This window comes from Neltuma alba, unplaced genomic scaffold (assembly GCF_004799145.2).
Source record: "Neltuma alba isolate B1F8T4 unplaced genomic scaffold, ASM479914v2 tig00010864_pilon, whole genome shotgun sequence".
Taxonomy (NCBI): domain Eukaryota; kingdom Viridiplantae; phylum Streptophyta; class Magnoliopsida; order Fabales; family Fabaceae; genus Neltuma; species Neltuma alba.
This window is the reverse complement of record NW_021635656.1, coordinates 1,395-16,469: the sequence shown is the minus strand read 5'-3', so window position 1 is coordinate 16,469 and position 15,075 is coordinate 1,395. Positions and strand designations below refer to the sequence as shown.

The following is a 15,075-nucleotide window of genomic DNA, read 5'->3' as shown; positions in this document are numbered from 1 at the left end:
GTTCAAAAGTTGTTCTGTCTATGTCCCTACGGCACTACCTGACCCTCGATCAATCCTAATTTTCTCAATTTTCAGGTTAAAATTAATAGGGTATGATACTGGGTAACCTTGACCAGGCTAACTGGGATAACTATTGGGTCACTTTTTGGAATCATCTGTTCGAAACTTTGGAATGCCAATTGGAATGCCAGGAATAAGTATCATCTGTTCGAAACTTTGGAATACATACTTTCGATACTGTTCACTGTTTGCACACTGGTTGATTAACCTTTCTTGTAGTCTCCTTTTGCTGATGCACATTTCTTAGTTCAATGGAATTTCCTTTACTCAGAAAAAAAAAGGAGAAGGGAAGGGAGATGAAATATGAACGCATCACGCGACCCATTAATGATTTGATTAATTCTATATATATAACAAGTAATGGCCACAAGGGGATTACTCTCCCTCTCCCTCATAGTGCCACCCACTTGCCCTTTTTTCTTTAAAAAAAAATATTTATGTTTAATTAATTGATTAATTTTCTATATAACCATATATACTTATATATTTTACTAATATTATGATTTGCAATTAAGTCATCAAAATTTAATTCTAATTAATTCTCAAATATAACTTATTCCTGAAAATTAAAAATCGAGAAGTCACACATGACATAGGAAAAAAAAAAAAAAAAACCTATGAAGTTTTAGAATTCATCTTCAGGTCAGTAGAATGGTTTGTCCTCCGACGATTGGAGTGAATAATACAATTAATGATAAGCATGTTTGGTAATTCACAATATTACATTTTGCCAAAAACATAAGTGTATTGCTTTCGACAACTGTATTGAGTGAACGGTGCCACCTTCCACGGTCCACCTTAAATACACTGTAAATATTTGAAATAATGGTTAAGACTAAGAAAAAAGCTAGGCGAGTGAAAAAATAATATTTAGCATAACTTTGAAGAAAGCTAATTTCCCCCAAAATAAATCACATTGAAATTGAAGAACTTTTTCTCACTTCTAACATCTGGCTTTTGATCATATCATCTAATCAAGCTTATCAAAGTAATTTTTTTTTTACAAAAATTTATTCAAATATATATTATATCACACTAATTAACTTTTACTCCCACATTATTTTGTAAAAAGTTAAAATAAAAATCACTTTCAGTAACGTTACAAACGAATCCCAATTTTTTATTTCTTTTATTTTTCATTCATACAAAAAGAAATGGATTATGACACAGTTGCAGATGAGATGAGCATGAGGGAAAAGAGAGGGAAACAGAGGAGGGCGAAATGGGAGGGGGAGGAGAGAGAGAGAGAGAGAGAGAGACTGAAATGCCCTACATAGGCTCTACAATTTTAGTATCCCACACACAGCGTATAATTAACCGCTACATCCTAACTGTCATTTAACTAACTATGCACACGTCAGATTTAGTTACTGTTCAGGTAAATTTGTAAAATGAACCTCAAAAAGTAACACTGGAAAAAGAATTGGAAATGGATAAGCAAAAAGAGAATTGAAAATATTCATTGCACAATATAGCTCATAAGAAAACAATAATGTCACGTCGCTCAAACAATATCCGGAGGTCTACTCTAAACTCCAAACTAAGTCACAATTTGTCTATATAACCAAATGACTAATAATTCCAAAAACTCTGGCACATATCAATATATTTAGGAAAGGTCTAAACTAGTTGGAGCTCCGAAACCCCCAGCACCACGTCCAAAACCAGATCTCCCACCAGAACCCTGCTCCATGGAACCAATATAAAATTAAACATGACAAAGCACAAATCATATTTGCTTAAATTCAAAGCAAAAGGTTGCTTCCCCCTTGGATCAACGCAGGGGTATAATCAGAGTTTAAGAGACAATAATTTATTAAAATAAGATCAAGTAACTTGAAATGGAACAATAACATAGGAGACAGCTTCCAGCATAGTAACGTTTTCATGAACTTGTAAACATAATTATGGAGATTAAGGACCCCATCAACAACATAGATGTCTATTGCTTCAAGATTATGGTCAATGGAGTTAAACTAAGACACAGCAATTAGAAGTCGGAATGTCACGATGGAAGCAAGAGTACGAAACAAAGGTTGTATTGCTTCATGAAACACAGCGTTTTCTCATCATAAATCAATTCCCACGGATGTAGTTACTGAAGCAAAACTATTTGCAACATAACAATCAAAATGTCGCAGAGAACCTAAATATGAATCAGGAATGCCACAAACTGCCAGCCTACACCAGCTATCGTAATTCAACAGTTATCAGTAACATATCTTCTAAATGTATGCACTATGCAGCAAGAAGCAACAACAACCTAACGATGAACTTAATTTCAACCGGAAAAAAAAAAAAAAAAAAGCAACGCCGCAGTAAGCACAGATACGAAAGGAATACTGAATCTGGTGACTGTTGGGTAGGCAGCAAAAACGAAAACGAAAATTACCCCGAAAGAAGGTCTGTAATCGACAGGCGCTCCACCCTTGTCACCAAAGTCACCACCAGGTCCTCGGGGAACCCCACGGTATCCATCGCGGTCACCAAATCTCCGTTCTTCGAATCTGGGTGGACCTCTGTTCACAATCATATATGGTTACCAAGTTGCACTCAAATATAGAACCATAAAAGACATTAAAATAGATGAACACATACTATACAAGAATGAGAAGTATATTAGAATTGAATCAGTTAAGAAAGAGCAATTCACCTTGGCCGATCGCCAGTTGGGCCGCCAAAAGGTCTACCAACAGGCTTAGCTTGTTTCTTCAAAGTAGCAGGGACGATCTCAGAAGGGAGGTTGAGGTAGGTTCTGAGGAACTCGATGCCATCGTTGGTGAGATACCAGTAATAGTGCATCCAAGCGAAGGTCTCACGGACATGCTCCTTCGACTTAAAGCTCTGCATCAGCTTAATCACCTGTAGATTCGGCACATCAATCTCGGGGTGTTTCAGCAAATTGAAGTCCTTCTTCGCATAGCAAACTCCCTCTGCAAAGAAATTGCGGAATTTAAACACAAAGGGGAAATCAATGGGAGATTCAAACCAGAAGGAAAATAAAGGATAATGAAGGGACCTTTGAAGAGGTATTTGCAGATCTCTCGACGATTCTTCTCGGGAATGATCTAGAACAGTAATTCACAGAAAGCATAAATCAAATCCGCCAAATAAGAAAGACCACAAATAAGTGAGATTACTTTTCAGTGAACTGTTGAGATAGAACACAATACCATGGCTGTAGCAACGGAGGCGACAGTGAAGCACAGAGCTCGTGTGTGCGCGACACTAGAGACCGAAGATTACCCGGCTCTTGGTCGAGAGCTACAAAACCCTAAATCGATCACGTTTATATATGACTTGGAACTTGGAATTGGAACTGGATTCATTTACGTGGGTTCTAGCTGGGCCTTTTCGTCTATCAATAGGCTTTCAGTTTTCACTTTTTTATGCTGCGCTATATTATAAAAGAAGAATTTATAAATAAAAGTTTGTACCAAAAAAAATAGGGAAAATTCCAGAAAAAGCTCTTGGAATATACTAAATCCCAGATTGGGCCCTTAAATTTCGAAAATAACAGAATGGGTCATTGACCCAATCTGTTATTTGTGAAATTCAGGCGAATTGACATTTTTACCCCTGAGCAAAAGTGAGTAGTTATTCTCTAAACAAATCTAGGTAACGCTTATACTGTTCTAGTGATTACAAGATTCATTGTAGTTAATAATAAGGTACCTGACAATAATAAGATACCTGACTATGAAAAAATGAGTAGTTATTCTTTACACAAATCTAGGTAATGCTTATATTATTCTAGTGATTACAACATTAGTTGTAGTTAATAACAAGACACTTGACTATGAAAAAGTGAATAGTTATTCGCTATACGAATCTAGGTAACACCTAAACTCTTATAGTGATTCCTTGAATCATTGTAATGAATGAATAAATGAGGGCAAAATTGTCAATTCGCCTGAATTTCACAAATGACAGATTGGGTCAATAACCCATTCTGTCATTTTCGAAATTTAAGGGCCCAATCTGGCATTTCCCATATTCCAAGGACCTTTTTTGGGATTTTCCCTAATATTAGAGGGTGAGGTGGCATTGAAGCAACTCTATAGCTATCAATACTTCTGTTCTTTCCCTACTACACTAAGGGCCTGTTTGGGATCCCAAATGTGCATCTCAACAAACAAAAGCTTTTTTTTGTTTGTTAAAAGTAATGTTTGGCATACCGTTTTTGTAATCTATCATAGTCAGATATCTTATTATTGTCAAGTACCTTATTATTAACTACAACGAATCTTGTAATCACTAGAACAGTATAAGCGTTACCTAGATTTGTTTAGAGAATAACTACTCACTTTTGCTCAGGGGTAAAAATGTCAATTCGCCTGAATTTCACAAATAACAGATTGGGTCAATGACCCATTCTGTCATTTTCGAAATTTAAGGGCCCAATCTGGGATTTGGTATATTCCAAGGGCTTTTTCTGAGATTTTCCCAAAAAAATATATAAAAAAAAAGAATCCCATTTAAATTCACCCAAAATATCTAAATTTAGATTTAGGCTTACATTTTTAACAAATTTTTAATTAGATCATAAGAATTAATTAGAAATTTTTAAATGTTGTTAAATAACCAGAATGTCATTCTTTAATTAAAAAGAAAAATTGATAATTTTACTTCTTTCAAATAAGGGAAAAAGACAGAAAAATAGCATGTTAACTTAGGAATGACCAGAGCGTCCGCTCAACTTGCAAAATCTCATTTTGGTCATATGAGACCAAATTGGCATTATCTTATTAAATGAAAAGACCAAACTGCCCCTCATTTATTTATTGTTTTTAAAATACCAAAGGCTCCTACTGGTCGGCCGGTCGCCGGAGCGACAATTGGTCACCGGAACTCCAGCAATCAGAAATAATTTTTTTGAAAATTTTTACAACTTCAGTATAACGGTTAACAACTTTTGTAACGCTATTAACAACTTCAGTATAGTAATTAACAACAGGTTTTCTGGAAAATTCAACAAGCTCCAATAGCCGGAAACAATTTTTTTAAAAATTTTTACAACTTCAATATAACAGTTAACAACTTTTGTAACGCTATTAACAATTTCAGTATAGCAGTTAACAACAAGCTTTCTGAGAAACTCAAGAAGCTCCGGTGGCCGGAAACAATTTGTTTGAAAATTTTTACAACTTCAGTATAACAGTTAACAACTTTTGTGACACTATTAACAACTTCAGTATAGCAGTTAACAACAAATTTTTTGAGAAATTCAACAAGTTTCGGTGGCCGGAAACAATTTGTTTGAAAATTTTTACAACTTCAGTATAACGGTTAACAACTTTTGTAACGCTATTAACAATTTCAGTATAGCAGTTAACAACAGGTTTTCTGGGAAATTCAACAAGCTCTGGCGGTTGGAAACAATTTTTTTAAAAATTTTTACAACTTCAATATAACAGTTAACAACTTTTGTAACGCTATTAACAACTTTAGTATAGCAGTTAACAACAAGTTTTCAGAGAAACTCAAGAAGTTCCGATGGCCGGAAACAATTTGTTTGAAAATTTTTACAACTTCAGTATAACGGTTAACAACTTTTGTAACGCTATTAACAACTTCAGTATAGCAGTTAACAACATATTTTTTGAGAAATTCAACAAGTTTCGGTGGCCGAAAACAATTTGTTTGAAAATTTTTACAACTTCAATAGAACGGTTAACAACTCTTGTGACGCTATTAACAACTTCAGTATAGCAATTAACAACGGGTTTTTCAGAAAATTCAACAATTGTTCGGGGACCGAAAACAATTTTTTTGAAAATTTTTACAACTTCCATATAACGGTTAACAACTTTTGTAACGCTATTAACAATTTCAGTATAGCAGTTAACAACAGATTTTCTGAGAAATTCAACAAGTTTCGGTGGCCGGAAACAATTTGTTTGAAAATTTTTACAACTTCAATATAACGGTTAACAACTCTTGTGACGCTATTAACAACTTCAGTATAGCAATTAACAACAGGTTTTTCAGAAAATTCAACAATTGTTTGGGGACCGAAAACAATTTTTTTAAAAATTTTTACAACTTCCATATAACGGTTACCAACTTTGTAACGCTATTAACAATTTCAGTATAGCAGTTAACAACAGGTTTTCTGAGAAATTCAACAAGTTTCGGTGGCTGGAAACAATTTGTTTGAAAATTTTTACAACTTCAGTATAATGGTCAACAACTCTTGTGATGCTATTAACAACTTCAGTATAGCAATTAACAACAGCTTTTTCAGAAAATTCAACAATTGTCCGGCGACCGAAAACAATTTTTTTGAAAATTTTTACAACTTTCGTGTAACGGTTAACAACTTTTGTAACGCTATTAACAATTTCAGTATAACAGTTAACAACAGGTTTTCAGTAAAAATGCTACTTTTTGAATTTTTTGGAAAATTTGTTGTTAACTGCTATACTAAGGTTGTTAATAACATTACAAAAGTTGTTAACCATTATACTGAAATTGTAAAAAATTTAAAAAAAAAAAGTAGTTGCTAAAGTTGTAAAAATGCTATTTTTTTAAATTTTTAAGAAAAGATGTTGTTAATAGCGTTACAAAAGTTGTTAACCGTTATACGGAAGTTGTAAAAATTTCCAAAAAAATTGTTTTCGGTCACGCGGACAATTGTTGAATTTTCTGAAAAACCTATTGTTAATTGCTATACTGAAGTTGTTAATAGCGTCACAAGAGTTGTTACCGTTATACTGAAGTTGTCAAAATTTTCAAACAAATTGTTTCCAGCCATTGAAACTTGTTGAATTTCTCAGAAAATCTGTTGCTAACTGCTATACTGAAGTTGTTAATAGTGTCACAAAAGTTATTAACCATTATACTGAAGTTGTAAAAATTTTCAAACAAATTGTTTCCAGCCACCGAAACTTGTTTAATTTCTCAGAAAACCTGTTGTTAACTGCTATACTGAAATTGTTAATAGCATTAAAAAAGTTGTTAACCGTTATATGGAAGTTGTAAAAATTTTCAAAAAAATTGTTTTCGGTCCCCGAACAATTGTTGAATTTTCTGAAAAACCTGTTGTTAATTGCTATACTGAAGTTGTTAATAGCGTCACAAGAGTTGTTAACTGTTATATTGAAGTTGTAAAAATTTTCAAACAAATTGTTTCCGGCAACCGAAACTTGTTGAATTTCTCAGAAAATATGTTGTTAACTGCTATACTGAAGTTGTTAATAGCGTCACAAAAGTTGTTAACCGTTATACTGAAGTTGTAAAAATTTTCAAACAAATTGTTTCCAGCCAACGGAGCTTCTTGAGTTTCTCATAAAACTTGTTGTTAACTGCTATACTAAAGTTGTTAATAGCGTTACAAAAGTTGTTAACTGTTATATTGAAGTTGTAAAAATTTTTAAAAAAATTGTTTCCAACCGCCAGAGCTTGTTGAATTTCCCAGAAAACCTGTTGTTAAATGCTATATTGAAGTTGTTAAGAGCGTTACAAAAGTTGTTAACCGTTATATTGAAGTTGTAAAAATTTTCAAACAAATTGTTTCCGGCCACCGAAACTTGTTGAATTTCTCAGAAAATATGTTGTTAACTGCTATACTGAAGTTGTTAATAGCGTCACAAAAGTTGTTAACCGTTATACTGAAGTTGTAAAAATTTTCAAACAAATTGTTTCCGGCCAGTGGAGCTTCTTGAGTTTCTCAGAAAACTTGTTGTTAACTGCTATACTAAAGTTGTTAATAGCGTTACAAAAGTTGTTAACTGTTATATTGAAGTTGTAAAAAATTTTTAAAAAAATTGTTTCCAACTGCCAGAGCTTGTTGAATTTCCCAGAAAACCTGTTGTTAACTGCTATACTGAAGTTGTTAAGAGCGTTACAACAGTTGTTAATCGTTATACTGAAGTTGTAAAAATTTTCAAACAAATTGTTTCCGGCCACCGAAACTTGTTGAATTTCTCAGAAAATCTGTTGTTAACTGCTATACTGAAGTTGTTAATAGCGTCACAAAAGTTGTTAACTGTTATACTGAAGTTGTAAAAATTTTCAAACAAATTGTTTCCGGCCACCGGAGCTTCTTAAGTTTCTCAGAAAGCTTGTTGTTAACTGCTATACTGAAGTTGTTAATAGCGTTACAAAAGTTGTTAACTGTTATATTGAAGTTGTAAAAATTTTTAAAAAAATTGTTTCCGGCTGCCGGAGATGTTGAATTTCCCAGAAAACCTTTTGTTAATTACTATATTGAAGTTGTTAATAGCGTTACAAAAGTTGTTAACCATTATACTGAAGTTGTAAAAATTTTCAAAAAAATTATTTCTGACCAACGGAGCTCTAGTGACCAATTGTCGACAAGTCGCCGGAGCTCCGGCGACCGGCCAGCCAGTAGGAGCCTTTGGTATTTTAAAAACAATAAATAAATGAGTGGCAGTTTGGTCTTTTCATTTCATAAGATAATGCCAATTTGGTCTCATATGACCAAAATGGGATTTTGCAAGTTGAGCGGACGTTCTAGCCATTCCTAAGTTAACATGCCATTTTTCTGTCTTTTTCCCTTCAAATAATCTCTCATCTCTTATGATTTTTTTTAGACCAAAAACCATATAAGTAATTTTGCAATGTTTAAAATTTGTATATATAACTTATACTAAGTTAACATGCCATTTTTCTGTCTTTTTCCCTTCAAATAATCTCTCATCTCTTATGATTTTTTTTAGACCAAAAACCATATAAGTAATTTTGCAATGTTTAAAATTTGTATATATAACTTATACTATAGAAAATATTTTAATAAGACATGTTAAATACAATATAAGTAGCCTTTAAATAAATATTTTTTTTATTTTCAGTTCTTATAATTTATCTTAGTTTTATTTATTTAAGCAATGTTGGATCCAACCATAGACGTAAATTATTACAACTTACTATTAAATATTTATTATAATTAAAATATTTTAAAATCCTAACTTAATGAAAAATATTTATTTAAAAACTACTTAGATTATAATTTGAAATGTTCTATGAAAATATTTTGAAGGTTTTAGTTACGTATACAAAATTTCAAATGCTGAAAAATTATTTATACTTTTTTGTCTAAATATTAATAATAAGATATAATTATAATGCCCCTCTTTAGTTAAAAATGAAAATTGAAAATAATCATTTAACCAGAGGGATAAAATAATCAATTTTTATTTTTAACTAAAGAGGGGCATTATAATCATTTAATAACATTTAATAATTTCTATTTAGGTCTCATATCCTAATTAAAAATATGTTAAAAGTGGAGGCTTCAATTTGAATTTAAATATTTCTATTGGATTTCATTGGGATTTTTTCTTTTATAAAACTAAGTAATTAACCAGAAAATATTTAAGAGGAGAGAAAAAGTAAACAAAAGAACTTAGCCCTTTAATAGTGTCACATCCAGTAATTTAGTAAATAAGAGTAAAACTGTTCCCAGACACTTATGGGCCAAGAATTGTAGGAAGAAATGAGATGATACAACTCTTAAAGTTAAGTCAGTGTTGGTACAAAAGTGCAATTTCTAAAAGCTACGAGCAAGTTTATGTAACTTTAAAAAACTTACTGGAAATTCCCAAAAATTATTAGATAATTATGAAAAATAGGAAAAAGCCCCATGAACAGTATACTAGGTTTAAAAGTTAGAAATATGAGGGAAAATAATAATTATTAAATTTTTAGTAATTATGAAGATTTGACTAATTAAGAAAAATTGATCAAAAATTAATTATTAAAAATACTTCAAAGCCTCAGAAAATTGACAAAAAATAGGGATAATGTGTCTTGGGAATTATATGACATTGTTTAAGTGGTTTTATTTCCAAATTACCCCTGGTAAAACTTTAAAGGAATTTAAGGGCTATTTAAACTAATCAGGGTTTTTATTTGGAAAATTTCAAATAAATACTTTTGAGGATAATTAAATCCCAAGAAAATTCACAAGGTATCTCTAGGATTAATAAGAGATTATGAAGTAGACAAAAGCCTTTTAAGTGTTCAAAAGCTCCAGAAATGTCTTTCTGCGTGAAGAAATTATTATGGTAATTAAATTGGTTTTCTTCTTTACCATTAATAGAAAATTGTGATGGTAACTAAGGAAGGCATTTTGGGAAGAAAAAATGATAAGAATGTATTATGGATCTAACAAAAAATAATTAAGGTGTCCAGGATACTGTAATTATGAAATAAGAATTTATTTTATTGCAAAGTGTACTGTTAAAGCATAAAGTACACTCTTGTCCTTTACTTGACTGGAAATGTGCCACTTGTCAAGTTAAGAGTTAAGAGAATTTTGATGCCACTTGTCAGGCTAGGGATAGAGATGACTTTGATTTTGAAATTCAATTTAGTTTGAAATTAATTTAATGATGGCAATGAGTATAAGAAGCCTTGAGAAAGTGACACCTAAGCATGATAATTAGTGTAATCTTGAAGGGCAAGCAATTAGAGCATGGCTTATAAATAGCCATCTCCTCCACACACACATACACATTTTGACCAACAAGGGGAAACTCTTGCAAATTGTTTTCTTGAAGATCAAGCAAGGAGGAACTAATCTATTTTGGGTACTTAAACTTGGATACAAGATTAGTTTAAGGTTCTACCTTGTATTATATTATGTTTTCTGTTAGGATTATGGTTTTGATGATAACAAAGTTAGATTAAATTGGTTAAGTATGTTGATCGATCATCTGATCGATCAAATGTTTATCGATAAGCTGTCAGATAATTATTCAGTATAAATCAGATTTATGTTAAGTATTTTAATCGATGAGATGTTCGATAATTCATTGATTGATAAAATGATCGATCATCGCTAACGTAAAAGTCATAGAAGGTAATTGTCGGTTATCGATAGTTTAATCGATAATCCCAGATGATCGAACAAGTGACAGATAAAAAGAAGTGAATCTGGACTGATCTTATCGATCAAGTGATCGATAAATAAGTTATTGATAACGACATCAATAAATGGTAAGACACTCTACCTGTTTTTAATAATAATGATTCTGACATTGTTTATCGATCACATTATCGATCATTTTATTATCGATAATATGATCGAACATTGAGCTCTAACCTTCTTAAATGCAGGTACTGATTATAAACTATTGATCGATAACGTTATCAATCATCAAATTATCGATAAAATGATCGATAATCTATGTGCCAGTTGCTTCTACTTAGTTTTCTTTAAAACTAAATTATCGATAACCTTATCGATAATTAAGCTTTCCTACTTAACATTTTTTTCAGATAACATGATCGATAAACAGCTTTAGAACAAACTCTTCACTTCACCGTTTATCGATAATTTGATCGAACATGCCTTGATCGATCACTCATTCGATAATTCTTGAAATCCCTGTTTCTCACTGAAAGTTTCACACTTGACTCTTATCGATAACATTATCGATCACAATCTTATCGATAATGTGTTCGATCAACATGCACTAAAGTCTCAATTCTGTAACACTTGAATTATCGATAAATTGATCGATCAACCTTTACTCGGTAAACTATTCGATCATTTGATTTCTGTCAGTTTAATTTCAGCAAGCTATAACATTTCTCATACTCACTTGATTACTCACTTCCAAGATTTTTGCTTGCTCAATCCTCATGATTACTTTACTAAGTGGTGTATATTCAAAGGAACTCTTATTTACATATCAACCTAAGATTTCATGTTGCACTTTATCGATCACCTGATCGATAAACCATTGTTCCATCATCTGATCGATAAACCTTTTCAACTAATCGAAAATTTCTCTCTCTATTTTTCGATAACCAAATCGATCAATCAGTAATCGATCACCACTTCGATCAACCATGTCCAGAATTTCTTTCTACAACTTTTACGGATAATTCATTCTATCTAGAATCATTGAATAATCAATTAGTTATTACTCCTGATCTGTGACTAAAGCTTACACCGCATTATTCTTACTTGTTTAAGTTTAAAATATGGATGCAGATTACTAAGAGAAATCACAACGGCTCTTCAACGGGATTACGTAACCTGTAACCTACAGTGTCAGAAAGCTCAGACGCATTAATGGCGGAACCGTTAGAACTGCCTAAACACGCAAATGGAGTCACAACGGCTAGAAGCTCTTCCGTCTAACGGTTACTTAACGATCTCAACTATAAAAGACGCGAAGAAGCATTAATGAGAGGATTGAATACCGGAGCTACCATCTGTGATTATTAAGTCTATCATTCAATACTTTGTTTCTTCAATACTACTGAGCGTCAGTGTTCATCATTAAATTTCACTCTGTAAGAGAGTCGATATCTATCCTCTATTAATCACTATTGAGTGATACTCAAGAGTGTGGACTCTTGAGTGGGTTTGTATCCTTACGGGAGTAAGGGGGAGTGATTGAGTGATTCAATTACTGTACTGAGGCACCAAGAGCCCGATCAATCTTGGAAGATAGTGAAATACTCAGAGGTGTTCTAAGGACTGGACGTAGGTCAAGTGATTAAGACCGAACCAGTATAAATCCTGTGTCTTCCCCTCTGCGGTGAAATCCTTCTTAACTCTAACTCTCTGTTTCCGATATTGTCTCGCTTTTAATTTCGAATTTTTTTTAACTCACCCAATTCATCCCCCTCTTGGATGAGATTGCTTCTAACATTTTCTTGAGTTTTATGGTTGAAAAATGTTGGTTTTCCTTTGGGGAGGTGCTGGTCAAAATTCATTAAGCATGAAGGAGGATGATTTTGATGTTAAACCTAGATTAAAGTCATTAATTATGACTTGATTTAAGTGGTATTGCATTGAAATTGAAAAAATTACATGTTATCAAATTTGAGTACACTATTCAGCTAGGTTTGAAACTTCACCATAGGTTGTGATTTTGTGAATTTTGATACTTTCATTGGGTTTAAAATGAAAAATTATGTAGGGTAAATCTAAAGAACAAGTTTTGGAAGCATTAGAATTAAAGTTGAAAAATTAGGATTTTTAAATCCTACCTTTTGGCCAAATTTGTTTGGAAGGGAAGGAAGTTTCTTTTCATAAATTCAACCTCATATTTGGATTTTACATGAAAAATTATATAGGATTGACCCCAAAAAATAATTTTTAGGTTAATGGAAATAAAGCTCCAAAATTCAAGAATTAAGGGTTAAGGGCTTACTTGAGTAAAAGTCTTGTTGTTGTTTGAGTTGTAATATGGTTGCCCTTTTGTAATGTGATGTTAGGATTTGACATTGTGGTAGAAAGGAGCAAGATCAAAGAGCAAGAGTGCACTTGGATCAAGGTAGCAAGAATTAATTAACTTTAATGTTGATATTACATTGATTGTGATGCATGAATGATTTAATTCCTTGGCTATTGTATGTTAAAGATTGCCTTAAGCATGAAAAAGGATTGGTTCCTTAATGATAGCAAATGTTGAAATTCTTGATGATAGTGCATGTTTGGTGTTATGGTTGATTTTATCTTGCTATTGAGATTTCAATGAAATCTCATTCTTTCCAAATGCAAACAATATTCTTAGGGGCTGAACCATCAAGGAGAAAGAAGAAAATGATCAAAGAATGATGCGTATTTGTGAAATTTCCTTAACTTTTGACAATGTAATTAATTTGGCCATGGTTGTTGTAAACCTTACTTTAGAGCTGTATTTTGATTAAGTTCCTATTCATATTTAACTTTGGAAAATTAAATTTCACCTCTTAAGCTTCAAATCTATAGGTAGAACACTTAATTTGGATATGTATACGAACTAGGGTGATTTTTCAAAGTTAGGGTTTAAAATTTAGAAATGGTTTTCGACCAATAGAATAGTAGAAACTTCTGTACAATTCTGACACTATTTCACACCTAATTGGTTCCTAAAACTATTTTTTTAAAGAGCAATTAAAGAGCTTTCAGTAGGACTTGGAACCACCTAGTTTTGATTTTTCTAGATTTAATTATGAACTTTCAAAGTTGAACAAAAATTCTGGAAATACCAAATGAACAGTACCTGTGAAGTAAAATTCCAGATTCATTTTTCTTGAAGTTAAGACCATCCAAAGTGGTCCCAATTGACATGAAATGGACCCTAAGGTAGTCTAGAACTAAGTTATGAGAGATAGTTTCAAGTCGATCATATGATCTCTCATCATCTTATCCAAAAATAAATAGTTTAGATTTAATAATTTAAAAAATTATTATTAAATTATTTTATAACATAAAAATTTCTATTTTTTAGACTATAGTTGTAAAATGTTTAGAACGAATTTTAATAATTTATATTTATATTTATCATTTATAAAATATTTTAATAATAATTTTTTAATATATTAAATCTAGATCAATCATTTTTTTAAACTTAATGGTGGAGATGAGATTTTGACTTTTGAGGGAAAACACGAGATAGTGAGATGCCGAGAAGATTTAAATTCTATCAATTTTCTGTGAAATTAAGGAGGATTTCTTTATTATAATATTAATAGTAAATTAATTACAAAATAAGAATTTTTTTATCTATCATGAACAATGTAGTTATGAAGAATTAAAAAGAAACACATAAGATGATAAAATTATATTTTTTATATGTAATTCATGCGTCATTTGGACTTTTTAGTAGGCTAAATTATGTTATAATTGCATTATTTAAGAATATTACCACTTGAACATGATCACAAGATTTAGTAGGCTAAATCTTCTTACTAGCCTTCTAAAAGACTCTGGTTTAATATTTGGAAGATACAAATGCCTCCTAAGGTATTACAATTTATGTGGAGAGCAGTTAGTGGTGCCTCAGCAACAAAAGAAGCTCTTTTCAGAAGAAAATGTAATAATAGACTTGTGCATGATATTTGTGAGGATGGTATGGAAACAATTGAAACACTTGTTTTTATGTCCCTGTGCTAGACATTGTTGGTTTAGATCTCCTCTATCTTTAAGATTTGAAGAATCTGGTTCGAGTAGTTTTAGAAGATGGATTGAGAATTGGTTAATGTAGAAAGAGGACCTAATGAGGAGGGACTAAAGGTGTTTGTAGGGATTTGTTGGGGAATTTG

The 15,075-nt window shown here is 31.9% G+C and overlaps 1 protein-coding gene across 2 annotated transcripts; it reads right to left on the bottom strand.

Annotated features, from left to right (window-relative positions):
* Positions 1-1,492: 1,492 nt before the first annotated feature.
* LOC114759552 (40S ribosomal protein S10-1-like) lies at positions 1,493-3,333 on the bottom strand. Of its 2 annotated transcripts, XR_003741928.1 has the most exons (6): positions 3,234-3,333; positions 3,080-3,128; positions 2,714-2,993; positions 2,453-2,579; positions 1,620-1,744; positions 1,493-1,586 (listed from the first exon to the last, which is right to left on the bottom strand). XR_003741928.1 is itself a non-coding variant. In XM_028948751.1 (5 exons), the coding sequence occupies exons 1-5, from the start codon at positions 3,234-3,236 to the stop codon at positions 1,670-1,672; spliced, it is 534 nt and encodes a 177-aa protein (XP_028804584.1). In that variant the 5' UTR covers positions 3,237-3,333; the 3' UTR covers positions 1,493-1,669. The 2 variants fall into 2 exon arrangements, 1 of the variants encoding a protein (XP_028804584.1); XM_028948751.1 differs by having other exon boundaries at positions 1,493-1,744.
* Between the last annotated feature and the right edge of the window lie 11,742 nt (positions 3,334-15,075).

Coding starts and splice junctions, on each gene's coding strand:
- LOC114759552 (XM_028948751.1), bottom strand. Junction 2,994..3,079: donor CTGCAAATACCTCTTCAAAG/GTCCCTTCATTA, acceptor ATTTCTTTGCAG/AGGGAGTTTGCTATGCGAAG. Junction 2,580..2,713: donor CCAACTGGCGATCGGCCAAG/GTGAATTGCTCT, acceptor GATTGTGAACAG/AGGTCCACCCAGATTCGAAG.